This window comes from Chenopodium quinoa, unplaced genomic scaffold (genome assembly GCF_001683475.1).
Source record: "Chenopodium quinoa cultivar QQ74 unplaced genomic scaffold, ASM168347v1, whole genome shotgun sequence".
Classification (NCBI taxonomy): Eukaryota; Viridiplantae; Streptophyta; class Magnoliopsida; order Caryophyllales; family Amaranthaceae; genus Chenopodium; species Chenopodium quinoa.
The window spans coordinates 2588125-2602525 of record NW_018743669.1 but is presented as its reverse complement, the minus strand read 5'-3'; the positions used below and the strand labels follow the sequence as shown (position 1 = coordinate 2602525).

The 14401-nt window shown below is 40.0% G+C and overlaps 1 protein-coding gene across 1 annotated transcript; it reads right to left on the bottom strand.

The window, feature by feature from the left end:
- Nucleotides 1–373: 373 nt before the first annotated feature.
- On the bottom strand, nt 374–12981 carry LOC110683592 (bifunctional nitrilase/nitrile hydratase NIT4A-like). Its single transcript, XM_021859991.1, has 5 exons — nt 12700–12981; nt 11531–11710; nt 9875–10168; nt 8926–9207; nt 374–859 (listed from the first exon to the last, which is right to left on the bottom strand). The coding sequence occupies exons 1-5, from the start codon at nt 12842–12844 to the stop codon at nt 714–716; spliced, it is 1047 nt and encodes a 348-aa protein (XP_021715683.1). The 5' UTR covers nt 12845–12981; the 3' UTR covers nt 374–713.
- Nucleotides 12982–14401: the final 1420 nt, after the last annotated feature.

The following is a 14401-nucleotide window of genomic DNA, read 5'->3' as shown; positions in this document are numbered from 1 at the left end:
ATATCATTACTTATCTCTAGGGCTCTTCATGTATTGTTAACCAGTACAAACACAATAGCTTATTTAACATTTCAGAATTAAAAGCAAGATTCCTCGTGTATATGGTTAATCATACGATCCCACTCTTGTCATAACATGAGCCCTCCCCCACACCCACCCACCCGCACAGCCCCACCCTCTTCCTAGAATCCCCCTTTGTTGGAAGTATAATATAAGCAAATCTAAGTCTATAGCATAGCCTCTGCAAGAAATGGTTAGCCATTGTTTTTTTATAGAAAAAATTCCAGAGTCATGAAGGAATGCTATGATCCAAGCAATCAAAGCCGTCAATAGCCAATATGACCAATAAAGTCACACTGCATCAAACATGATCTTTTATTCAACACCACAAATAAGTAAGCTTCTGCAATCACAACCATACCATAACTTACAGCCAGTCTGATTAAACTGTTAAAGTTATCCAACCCTGGTGCAAGTTAAAACTCAATAAATAATAAAGCACTAAACAGGACCCAGGGCTGCTCACTAATTATTTTAACAATTAATTATGTACAAAACACACAGAAAAGAGTGATCAAATCAGTACAATGGATGAGAAATGTTATCAAAACAAGAATAAAGTGATTTACAAAACAAAGAAGTTCAGATACAGAATGGTTTGATATACCTACACAATATGGACTGGCTTATCAAGATTACTATCAGCAACAGCCTTAAGATCTTTCAGTTCTTTCAGAATCTGATGTGAAAGATACAGCATTTGTTGGTTGGTCCCTAACAGTCAGACTAAGTACCTCCGGTCTTGAATAGTGACCAACTACATCAAAATCAAACTTCGCCAGTGCTATCTCTCCCAAATCTGAGTAACAATCAACAACCAAATGGTGTCAGCCCACCATCTACTTCAAATAAGTTAAACATAGATAATAACCTTACATATTTGCCAAATTTGATTTTAAAGTTTTTGTTAACAGGAAAGTAGTTAAAAAGAAACATGTCCAGACAAATGGAAATAAACGCCCATAGCTCACCATACCCCCCCCCCCCCCCCTTATTATCACAGCATGGTTGTCAATGTAATAAAACTTATCTTAGAATTTTAATACAATATCAGCATCCTCACTCATATAAGTGTCAATTATCCAGCATATCCCCATAAACCTTCTTTAATTTGTACCATCTCCGTATGTCCTAAGTGTTGCTAGAAATTGAGAGTTCAACTCCCCCCCCCCCCCCCCCCCCACCAACTAACAACATGTTCTCCAATCTTTATAATTAAATGTTAAATCACCAAATTGAATATTTTTTTTCAGTTAGCTAAAATCCTTAATATCAACAATTTTCAACAATTCTCTAACTCTCTTGCCACTACAAAGTGCTCACCCTTTCATATCGCTCCTTTTCCCCTAACTGAGTCATCCCCTATTTTGTCAATGTTTGCCGAATTCTCCTTGGACTACTACACCCTTCTTCTGTCACCTATTTATCTCCTTGAATCTTTGAGGTACTAGACTCCTTCCAAACCTCTCCACTCACTCACAACAATAATATGTGGCGGAGATGCATATGTTGCAATGGATGTGTGGCCATATGCAATACACTCACCCTCACCACCAATCACAATCACTTACAGCAGGAGACAGACAAAAGCAGCCACAGCAGGAGGGAACACAGCAGGGGACGGTGCACCACACTTCTCATCCACAAGCAGCAACGGGTCTTTAATGCAGAGCAGAACTTTGGCTTATTAGCTTTCATGTGAGCAATTTAGCAAAAGGACAAGAAAAGTAACTAGAGTAATTAAGGCTCTAGGCCAATGAGAAGAAGGGAAGGAGTAGTATAAATATTGTAAGCCTTAGATGGCATAACTATCCAGAAAATTGTATGAGGAAACTTGGAGAGTGATGGCCTAAAGCCATTGAACGTTGTACGCTTGCAATCAATTAATCAAATCATCCAACCTTTCGCTCCTTTATCTGACAAATTACTTAGTGTATTCCATTTGGTATCAGCCATGCCGCCAACTGCGTTGACAGTGACGCCGAGGAGAATGGCGGCGCTAGAAGAGAAGGTGGAGGAAATGTTTGAGAAGCTAGGTGACGGGGAGAGCTCCTTGCAACTTGAAGAAGCAGCAGGAGGACGCCGTTGATAAGGTGAGGCAAACGGTGGACGGCAGGATAGATCGATTCCGGCAAGATATCACTCAGCAGATTAGTATGACGACGAGCAGACAGGACAAGGTCCTGGACGAGATTCGAGGCGCCCTCAAGGCCCTAGTCAAACAACCAGCCCAAAACTTGGGTATGAACGATGAAGTGGAGCAGCCACCACCCCTGGGAGGTTTCAACGGCTCGCCGCACGTTAGCGGTGGTTTTAACGAGCCACCAACAGGCGCCGGAGGACTCAACGGTCCGAGATTTGGAAATTGGGAACCGGGAACAGGGTTCCAACCACCTCATAACCCACCCCACAACGGCTATTTCGACGACCCTTCCTACAACCACAGCCAAGGCAACCGCTGGAAATTCCGAAAGCTTGACTTACCCACGTTCGACGGGTCCGATCCGGATGGGTAGATCTTACGGGGAGAACAGTATTTCCAATTTTATAGATTGACGGAGGCAGAGAAGCTTCAAGCAGCAGTGGTGGCGATGGAGGGTGATGCTTTGCGGTGGCACCAATGGGAGTCTCGAAGGCGACCGGTGATTAACTGGGAAGATATGAAATTAAGGGTCCTCACGCAATTCCGGCCTGCTAACGCGGGGACCCTTCACGAGCAATGGTTGGCAGTAGCGCAAACCATCACGGTGGTGGACTATCGGCGAGTCTTCATCGAAAAGGCCGCACCTCTGCCGGACATTCCCGAAAGCCTGTTGAAAGCCCAGTTTATTAATGGCTTGAAGGATGAAGTCAAGGCCGAGATCCGTATGTTAAACCCGCTGGATTTGGAGGATGCCATGGATTTGGCGGTGCGGGTCGAAGAGCGAAATCGGGTCGCAGGACTTAAAAAAACGGGTGGGGTGTTTAACAGACCTGGACCCTACTCCTATTTTAACAAAAGCCCAGCCACTACCATCTTAGGGACTGGGCCGGCCCAGACTTCCTCTCATAACCAAACTTATAACCCCATAAACACTCAACCTTATAACCCAGCCAAAACCCAAACACAAATCAACCCAACACCCAGCTCATCTCAAAGTTCAATTGCATCAGTGAATCACCCAGCAACATCCAATTTTAACAGAGTGAACGCCCGCTCCGGCCGTTTTAATGGCGAAGTTCGAAGGTTGACCGAAAGAGAAATTCAAGATAAAAAGGTGAAAGGCTTGTGTTTCAGGTGTGACGGCCGATGGACGGGGCCCACTCACGTGTGCCCTGCGAAGCAACTCATGGTTAAGGAAGACGAGTATGAAAATCCAGGGGAGTTAGCAATTATGGAGAATGTGGGAGGTGAAGGAGAAGAGGAAGTGTCAACTTCCATATCCATGAATTCGATTGTTGGCCTAACCAACCCCAAAACCATGAGGCTTCACGGCATGATCAATGGGCAAACTGTGATCGTGATAATCGATCCCGACGCCACGCATAATTTCATAGCTCAACAAGCTGGGAATACACTCGGATTAACCACCGCAGGAGACACCCCTTTTGGTGTTTCATTGGGCAATGGAGAGAACATCAAGGGAAGGGGGCAATGCAAGGGAGTGCGCTTGAAGCTACAAGAAGGAGTGGAGTTGGAAGAGGACTTCCTACCCCTTCAATTAGGGAACTCGGATGTAATATTGGGTATTCAATGGTTAGAGAAGCTTGGGGCTGTGCTTACAAATTGGAAGCTCCAAGAGATGACATTCACACTCGACAACCGGTCGGTGACGATTCGGGGTGATCCGAGTTTGGCTCGAACGGGTATTACTTTAAAATCTATGATCAAGACTCTACGAAAGCGGAGGGTTACTTGTTGAGTTGAACCGAATAGAGGGCACGAAGGAAGAAGTAAGAGCAGAAGAAGTTCCTGACTTTTTGGCAAAGGTGATACATGAGTATAAAGGGGTATTTGAGACCCCTAAAGGGCTGCCACCTACTAGAAATCATGAGCATTCGATATTGCTTAAGGAGGGCACTAATCCCGTGAGCGTCCGACCATACCGATATCCTCAATTCCAAAAGGATGAAATCGAGAAACTCATTGGGGAGATGTTAGAAGCCGGGATTATTAAGCCTTCGACTAGTCCCTTTTCGGGCCCGATCCTTTTGGTGAAAAAGAAGGATGGATCTTGGCGTTTTTATGTAGATTACCGTGCTCTAAACAAAGAAACCGTGCCCGATAAATATCTCATCCCCGTGATTGATGAGCTCCTTGATGAGTTGAATGGGGCACAAGTGTTCTCTAAGCTTGATCTTAAAGCCGGGTATCACCAAATTTTAGTGAAGCCGGAGGATACACATAAGACGGCCTTCCGCACTCACGAGGGCCACTACGAGTTTCTTGTGATGTCGTTTGGCCTAACAAACGCTCCGGCCACCTTCCAATCGCTCATGAATGAGGTATTTTGCCCTCACTTGCGTAAATTCGTCCTTGTATTTTTTGATGATATATTGATTTATAGTGCTAACAAGGAAGAACGTATTATGCATTTGAGAATTGTTTTAGCCACACTTGAGAAACACACGCTAATAGCAAATATGAAAAAATGTGAATTTGGCAAAGAGATAGTGGCATATTAGGATAAAATTAGGTCCATATTAGCGTGACCCACTCCTAAATCTTTGAGAGATTTAAGAGGATTCCTTGGGCTCACTGGATACTACCGCAAATTTATTAAAAATTACGCCTAAATTGCTTTTCCCCTTACTAACCAGCTAAGGAAGGATAATTTTGGGTGGACTTCCATGGCCGACACCGCTTTTCAGCAACTCAAAGAAGCGATGACTTCAGCTCCGGTATTAATTATGCCAAGTTTCCAGAAAACCTTCATAGTCGAATCCGATGCCTCCGGTTTCGGTCTCGGGGCAGTCTTAATGCAAGAAGGGCGACCCGTGGCTTATTTTAGTACGGTGCTTGGTCCCGGAGGAAGGAATAAGTCGATTTACGAGAAGGAATTAATGGTTGTTTGCTTAGTAGTGCAAAAGTGGAAGAACTATTTGCTAGGGGGGAGGTTTGTAGTGAAGAGTGATCAACAAAGCCTCAAATATATCACACAGCAAAGGGAGATCGGCATGGAGTATCAAAAATGGTGCAGAAGTTGATTGGCTTTGATTTTGATCTTCAATATAAGCCGGGGATTGCTAATAGGGTGGCTGATGCACTTTTGAGGAGGGGGGAAGATGGGCAGAGAATTGGGAGCGTTGCTGTCCACGCAAGATGTGGATTGGAACACCTTGAAGCAAGATATTGCAGTGGATAAGGAGTTACAACAGCAGCTGAAGGAGGTCGTGGCTGGTTATACAATTGAACACCGGCAATTGTGTTACAAGGGGCGTGTGGTGATTCCTCGCCATTCAAGTGCCTGTTCAAGGCGTACCACGACTCTCCGGAGGGGGGTCATATTGAGGAAACCAAGACCTACTTGAGGCTAGGAGCGGAGTGGTTTTGGAGCGGCATGAGAAAAGATGTGGCGGAATATACACGGCAGTGTATGGTGTGTTAGAGAAACAAGATGTCGCAACAGTCCCTGGCCGGGTTATTACAACCTTTACCCGTGCCAGAGCAAATTTGGGAGGATGTGACGATGGACTTCATTGAAGGTCTTACTCGCTCCAAAGGAATTGACACTATTCTTGTGGTAGTAGATAGGCTGTCAAAATATGCTCACTTCATAGGCCTTAAACACCCCTTTACAGCCTATAGTGTTGCTGAAATTTTTGTAAGAGAAGTGGTGCGGTTACACGGAGTTCCAGGAAGCATTATCACCGACAGGGATCGAATCTTTGTAAGTATATTTTGGAAGGAATTGTTTCGTTTGCAAGGGACCGGGCTGAGGAGAAGCACCTCCTACCACCCACAAACGGACGGCCAGTCCTTGGTTGTCAACAAAAGACTCGAAACTTATTTGCGTTGTTTCGCAAGTGAGCAACCAAATCGTGGGCAAGGTGGCTGCCCTGGCAGAGTACTCGTACAACACCACCCCACATTCATCTACCCTTTGCACACCCTTCAAGGCGGTGTATGGCAGGGAACCACCACGCTTGATCAGGGTGGGAGTTGGACAAATCCCAGTGACAGTTGAGGAGGTGTTGCGGGAAATGGGTATAACGCTAGATGAGTTGAAGTCCAATTTGTTACGTGCTCAGCAAATTATGAAGAAGAATGCGGATCTTAAGAGAAGGGAAGTGGAATTTTCAGTGGGGGATTTTGTGTTCCTCGAACTTCAGCCTTATCGGTAAAAGTCTTTGGCAAAGCGTCCCTTTGAGAAACTGGCTGCTAGGTTCTATGGACCTTTTGAAGTTAGTCAACGCGTGGGTACAGTGGCATACAAATTGAAGCTGCCACATCAGTGCAAGCTCCATCCGGTTTTCCATGTTTCGCAACTCAAGCAAGTGGTTGGGGACAGCTACAACGCTCCCACGATCCCAGACCAGATAACTCCAGAGCTGGAGTTCGTGGTAGTACCTGAGGCTGTTCTGGAGACACGAGCAAAGGCATGGCAAGGGACACGGAAGTTGAGGTCCTTATTAAGTGGCACGGAGTACCTGAGTTTGAGTCTACTTGGGAAGTCCCTGCAGCTATCAATGCCGCCTTTCCGGACTTCCACCTTGCGGACAAGGTGGTTGTTTTAGAAGGGGGTATTGCAATACACTCACCCTCACCACCAATCACAATCACTTACAGCAGGAGACAAAGACAAAAGCAGCCACAGCAGGAGGGAACACAGCAGCAGGGGACGGTGCACCACACTTCTCATCCACAAGCAGCAACGGGTCTTTAGTGCAGAGCAGAACTTTGGCTTATTAGCTTTCATGTGAGCAATTTAGCAAAAGGACAAGAAAAGTAACTAGAGTAATTAAGGCTCTAGGCCAATGAGAAGAAGGGAAGGAGTAGTATAAATATTGTAAGCCTTAGATGGCATAACTATCCAGAAAATTGTATGAGGAAACCTTGGAGAGTGATGGCCTAAAGCCATTGAACGTTGTACGCTTGCAATCAATTAATCAAATCATCCAACCTTTCGCTCCTTTATCTGACAAATTACTTAGTGTATTCCACCATACAAGAAAAGATCAATTGTGGAATAAGATAATTAAGAAGAAACAGGGACTACATCTATTGAATACAAGATGCAGGAGAATCACCTAAGGTGGTTGGCCACGTAAAAAGGAGACCGAGTGAGGCTCCGGTAAGGCGGTAAGAACGCTTGAAGAGTGGCAAAGTGTTAGGATCGTGAGGGGTAAGGGAAGACCTAAGAAAACTTGAAAGAGGGTGATTGAAAGCAATATGAAACCTTTGGGGATTGAGGAAAATATGGAATTGGATAGAGAGAAGTGGAGTGAGATTATTCATGTTGAGGATGTTATATATATACTTGTGCTTATTTTATCTTAGTATTATTTACTCAACTCGTGTTCTGCAAACTATACTTATTTCTTTTGCTTAAGTCTTTTCAAACCTTTATTTTTTTTACTCTCAAGCTTCTCATTTCATTTATATCCCCTACCAATCTTTTAAGACTCTTAAATCATATTTGCATACACTTTCTGTTTCTCAATTTACACCGGACTTTTTAAAAACTTTATTCAATTATCTTGTTATGCTCTTAATGTTTTCCGGACGGTTCCTTATGACGTTTCATATTAGCTGAACCCAAACCATTTTGGGACTAAGGCTTTATTGCTCTTATTGTACTATATTATTAGAAAATTTTATATATGACATCATCTTTAGCTTGTGTGCTTAAAGCTAAGTAAGATGATTCTTTTCAAGAGGTATAGATAACCTTTGAGATAAAACTTAGAAGTTGTTAGCCTTCATTTGAATAAACAAAGTGGAATGGAATGGATTGGGAACCCCATACGTCACTAAATTTGTTTTGTTTGAAACTGGTATGGATATGCACTTAATTAGGATTTGTATCTAGGATAGAATAAAGCTAAAATCTTAGGGGGTAGGATGGATATGAGATTGTAGGAGATTGAAATGGAGTTAGATACCTCTGGTTTGGGATTCCATGGCAAACATTGGAATGGATTCTACTCAATTCCAATAAGATCTATGTCATGTAACCATGAGTAACTTTCCCTTTCTATTACTTATTTACCGCATCCATCAAAGAGGCTTCATGACATCCAGCATGACCATATCCTTGTTAATTAAGTTTATCTTGTTCCACCTTCAACCCCAAACCTTGACCCTTGCTTTAGCTTCTCAAAATCGCAACCAACAAATAGCAGGTTGTAGATTACCAACCAAAAAAGACAACATATAATGACAACGCTTTATGGCTCACAGATCTCCCTATATGGTCTTTAGCACCTTTTTCGTCACTTCAGTGGAAGAAATAACTAGCTAAGAGATAAGCCTCTACTAATCAGACACCACTCCTAGAAAGCGCCCAAATTTGTTTCTGTTACTCTTAAATACCACAAAATTAAAGAGCTAGTTGGTTAGAATATCTCATTGAGCTTCTAAGCCTTGGCAGAAGTAGGTGCCCTCCTGAGTGAAGAAAGCTTTCCAGTTCAAGCGAAAATTTCAAACAGAGAAGACTGCAAAAACTTGTAATAATTCTTCATCATTTCTTTCAAGAGCACATAATGCAATGGCTCTAAATTCATTTGTACAAACTAAATTGTTTGTATAGTGTATACATTCAAGAACATCTTAAGCTTTAATCTTTGATCGTTTTATGGCAACTTGGCAAGGTTATAACTTTAAAAGCAAAGTGTTGAAAAAAAAAAAATCTTTAACCTCTAAGCCATATCCAATAAACATACCTAGATCGGCCGAGATAAGCGCCTCACCATCATGATTTGGTCCAGCAAGGACAGCCCCTGATGGTGATATTATTACACTACCACCAGCACATACAACTGACTCAGGATTCAGATCATCTTCCATTCCAGAAAACACGTATTCAGGGGGTGGAGGATAATCTTTCCTTCGACAGAACTGGTTGGCTGACAAAACAAAACATCCACCTTCAAGAGCTATATGGGTCATGGATGCTTGCCAAACCTCCCTTGCATCAGCTGTTGGAGCACAAAAAATCTCAACACCTGAAGTTATGAAGCAGAACTAGTTAGGTTTTAGCAACAAGTTAAAAACTTTATCCCTCAGTCCCATATTCACTTCTTTTTGTGCGTGCGTATGTGCGTGAGTGTGTGTGTGGGGGGGGGGGGGGGGATGTCCCAAAAAAACCCCTCCCATTATTATTATGAAACTGAACTTTAACTCCCCACTCCATCACACCAGCATCTTACTTCTCTCACTTCCAACACTTTCTCACACTAATTTTTCTATAAATCAACAACCAATATTTCTAAACTACTTTAAGCATATTTCCTTAACCTTAGTGCCAATTAGAAAAGGGAAGCTAAAGATGGGACAAATTCAAACAAGCATGTTTCCTCCAGAGAAAACACACTGTCTGTTACTTGTTACAAAATTCTAAATCAACATATCCCAAAAATGGTTATATGGAGTCTGACCACATCAACAAGATTGATAGTAAACATGCAACACTTAGATATTGAACATCTTAATCCAAAATGCAATATAAGAATAGGGGTAAGATTCTTTGCAAAAACAGTGAACTCAGCAGTTTTCCTATTAGTTGTAGTCCTACATTCCAACAATATGCAAACAACCAAAGACATACAATTTAAAAAAAAAAAAAAAAAAAAACACATACATGACTACAAGAATGTGGGCTGTGTGGCTAACCTTTAGCATACATTGCCATCCGCAAAAGTGGCATTTTGTTCTCCCAACAAATAGCAGCACCAATTTTTCCAATGGGAGTTTCAAAAACTGGAATTGTTGATCCGTCCCCAAAACCCCAAATTACACGCTCAAGTGCTGTTGGCATCATTTTTCTATGTTTTCCCATGTAATGGCCTTGAGAATCAAAAAATAGAACACTACAGTACAGTGTGTATCCATCCCTCTCTATTACACCCATTACCAAATATACTTTGTATTTTCCAGCCATTGCAGCTAAACGATCAACTTCGGGATCTGCAATCATATATATTGGCACAAGATAACTGTTCAATTCCTAACGGATTATGCATATGATAGTAGAAATTTGAAGGCCAATATCTGAAAAAGATGAAATTACTTTTAAAATCAATTAATGGACAAATACAGTATGTTTATAAGGTTGTATTGCCAGCCCTTACTATTTCAATAGACTAAAGATGTAGCATCTTGGCATCCTTTATCACCAACGAATGGACACAAAGATGTCATGCAATTTCTAACAGCAAAAAAATAAAAAATGAATTTTGTAATAACTTCAGCTCAGTTGTCAAAATATATCACCCATGAGTTGAAATGCGAAACAATTGTGTCAAACTCACATCTTACATAAGGCCTTTGGAATTGGCTTGTGGCTGTGGTTCATAATATGCGTGGAAGATGTATGCAAGTTTAAATTATTCAAAAGGCTCAAGAGTATAGACAGCAGGTGGCAGACTCGAGCCACCTCCTTGAGGTAAATATGTGGTGCACTACATGAGATCTTAAAGAGTGCCTAATAAGTAATAAGCATGAGTTAGAGAATGAGAGGAAGGAACAAAGGGATATTGACCAAAAGTTAAACGCATCAATGTAGCAATTAAAAAAATTGACGGTGGTTAGATTAACACTAGAGCCAATTTAAAGATCGAATCCTTGATAAAGCAACCTATAATTGGGCATAAAGACTAATATGTCAAAAGGCTTACTTAATTTTCATGAATAAAGAAAGGCTGAACTATTACAAGCGTTGCACCAAAAATAATGATATTCAAAATTGTAAGTAACAGCAAATCAGCACTAGGGACATTTTACTTGAGCATTGGCATGCCCATGGATTAAGATGCACAAATCATCCAACAAAGGATCAACAAACAGGACTTGCAAGCTTAAAAAACAACAAAGTAAAACATATTCAAGATGGATGGGATAGATTAAAGCACATGGGCTTGTAGCCCCATTGATTTAATAAGCACACCTATACCACATTACCACCTTATACAATGTGCAAGGGTGAGAAGCAAGGTTGGCAAGAAAATACTCAATTTTCTTAAGAATCAACATGTAAAAGCTATTAAGGAAATTATTTTTTAAAAAAAAACAAATAAATCTAATACAGAATAAATCGAGGCGAATCAGGTTGCCCTTGATCATCCTTTTTCCTACACTTACTAGCATATTCTATGTCACTAGCAAGAAATTAGAGCAAAGCCACAATAGGCTAAGCTTGCATCAAAGATCTAATGCATAATATATTATTGACAGCTTTCAAGCTAGCAAATGTGTCAACATAAATACTTTAAATATTGTATTATATTTAAGGACATATTTTTAAAAAAAAAAAAAAAAAAGGATTCTTACCTGGGACATCAATAGCCGAGGCATGGTATTTTCGAAATTCTTCCCTGCCCTTTGCTGTCCTGTTACCAATTGTGACCCCAAAATTTGAACCACGTGGATAGCCACCAATAAAAGCTTCAGGAAATACAACCAGCTGGGCTCCATATGAGGCTGCCTCAGCCAGCAACCTTTCAGCCTTCTCTGAGATAGAACAGGAATTCAAATCAGCACAGGTTCTTGCTATCTTTATGTGTGTTTAAGAATTTATTAAAACTGCATTGAACAAATTACGAAAAGAGGATAGGTTGTCCTCATAAAGTAACCCAAAAAACTGCAACTACAATTTAGCTCAATTTCTTAAAAACCAAAATTAGTAATGAAAGAGCGAACATACAAAATGCCAAGGTTAGAACTATCCATTTAAAGAAGTACTTGCAAAACACAAGCTTTGAACAGGCTATAAATTTACGAGTTACTCTACCGACTTCCGAAGAGACATGTTCAATTTTTAAATCTGGCTCTTCAGCATGGGCCTACATAACTTCAACTGAATGCTTTTCAATTCGATACAATTAGTCTTTGGAAAGAATCCACCAAAACATTAACATGCGTCCATGTTCCTTGTAAGAAGAAAGTAACTATGATAAACGTCTACACATGGCGCACTAGGCAAAACACTGTATTTGAAAAACAAGGTAACATTCTCCATCTAAACACAAAAAGTGTTGTATTGCTTCTATTCTAAGAAGCTTATGAACAACTTTGTTACCCACCCTCTACTTTAGCTAAATTTATACATTCGTACTTGTCCATTAGTCTCAAATTAATGCCTTGAGTGGGTGCATTTTCAGGCTTCAAGCCATCCTATTTCATGATTCTACAGATTTCACAAATAAATTGGCACTACAAATATAATTATCGATAATCACGGTAAACAATATAATTCCATTGACATATTCATTGAGCAACAATATCAAAATTGCTTGTTCTGCTCTTAGTAACATTCATTTTCTTTATTATGCTTACCAATTGTGACAATCCAATCTGCCTAAATGAAAGCATGATGCCGCAAAATCGAACTAGAATGTTCGGATATATAAAAATATTGGACAAAATAACATCATAACTTCTAATAATTTCATATATTTATGATAATTAGTGATTCAATTTGATTGAAAATGAGATATTACCGAGGGTGGCAGGAGTGTCATAGAACACGGTAGAAGCTTGGACGACGGTGGCGCGAACAGTGGGAGCAGAAGAGTCAGCTCCCATTTCTACTTCTGCGAAGAACGGCCCGTTGTTACCACCGTCGGAGGTCGGTACTAATGACATCCTTCTCTCTCCTATCTTCAACCAAGTGTTTTTTGGCAACCATACCAAGTATCTGCTTTTGCAATTTCGATGGACTCCGTGGGAACAATATTAACACATTTCTCTTGGATTATTCTAGAATCGTTTTTTTTCAAAAAAAAAAAAACTCAGTAATGCATTACTTGTATTTCCGTGGATTTTATGGCTAGGACTACTCGGTTAGTCAGAGCTTAAGGGTTACTCGGTTAGAGATTGTGTGACCGGGATTATTTATTTGGTTAGTATTTTAATGTGTGCCAAATGTTACATAATGCTTTGATAAAATTAACTTAATTACATTACCTCAAAAAAAAAAAAAAAAAAAAAACTCAATCACATAAACTTCTGTGTTGGTCAAAATGCAATAAAAAAAAAGGAGGGACATAATCTTATTGCACAAATTTGTACACTACTGTAAATATTATGTATGTAGTACTTCATATTCATTAATACTGAATAATATTTCTATCATGTGTAGTTTTTTTTTTAGCAAGATTTTCTATCTATAGAAAATAACACTTTAAGGAATTATTATATGTGGTTAGCCACACTGTATGGCCCGTCATTATAGGGATTATTTCATCAGTGTAATGAGGGTTACTTCGTCAGTGTTATAGGAGTTACTCGATCAGTGTTACAGGGGTTACCGGTTGTTGGAGTTATGATGTTCTCTCTTAGTTTTAATGTTTTTCCTTTGCAATTAACTAAATACCTACTTTTTTAAAACCACTAAAATACCTACTTAACTTCACTTGAACATAAATTTATTTATTTACTCCCTCTGTTTTTAAATACTTGCTCCATTTCTATTTTTTGCACTATTCATTTGTATAACTTTGACTAATGTTTGTGATTTATACATAAGAAAAAATATAGTTTTGTGGGTACTTGTTGGAATCATCTCAATAAATATATTATTAATTTACAATTGTTAGAATTTATACTTATTGATATTTAAAGATATTAGTGATTAAAGATTAGCATCAGCATGCGTGTCCAAAAGAAATGAAGCAAATATTTAAAAACAAAGGGAATACATAAGTAGCTTATTTGAACTCTTAAAATACAAGTTATATTGTTAATGCAAAATGCAAATACTAAAAAACAAAGGGAGCAATAAAAATAAAACTAAGATGGGAAAGATATTGTGTATGGGCTCTCCAATCTCAATTATATTAAGTATTTCCGCTTTAATTGGATTGATATTTTTTTAGGGGTAAGGGGTGTGCCCCACCTTAATTTCATATATCAAGGGGGTATTGCCCACGGGGGAGGGGGAGATTGATATATACTCCCTCCGTTTTTAAATACTTGCTTCACTTTTTTTTTCGGCCGTTTTTAAATATTTGCTTCATTTTCTTATTTGGAAAACTTTTACAATATTTAACTAATTTCTCTCACCTAGTGACCCACCACATATTTTCTCTCCTTCAATCCTCCCCACTACTTTTGTTTTTTATAATTTTTTATTATTCTACTTACCCCACTACCTCTATATATTATTACTTTCTCTCATTTATCCGAAAACTCCGCACATGA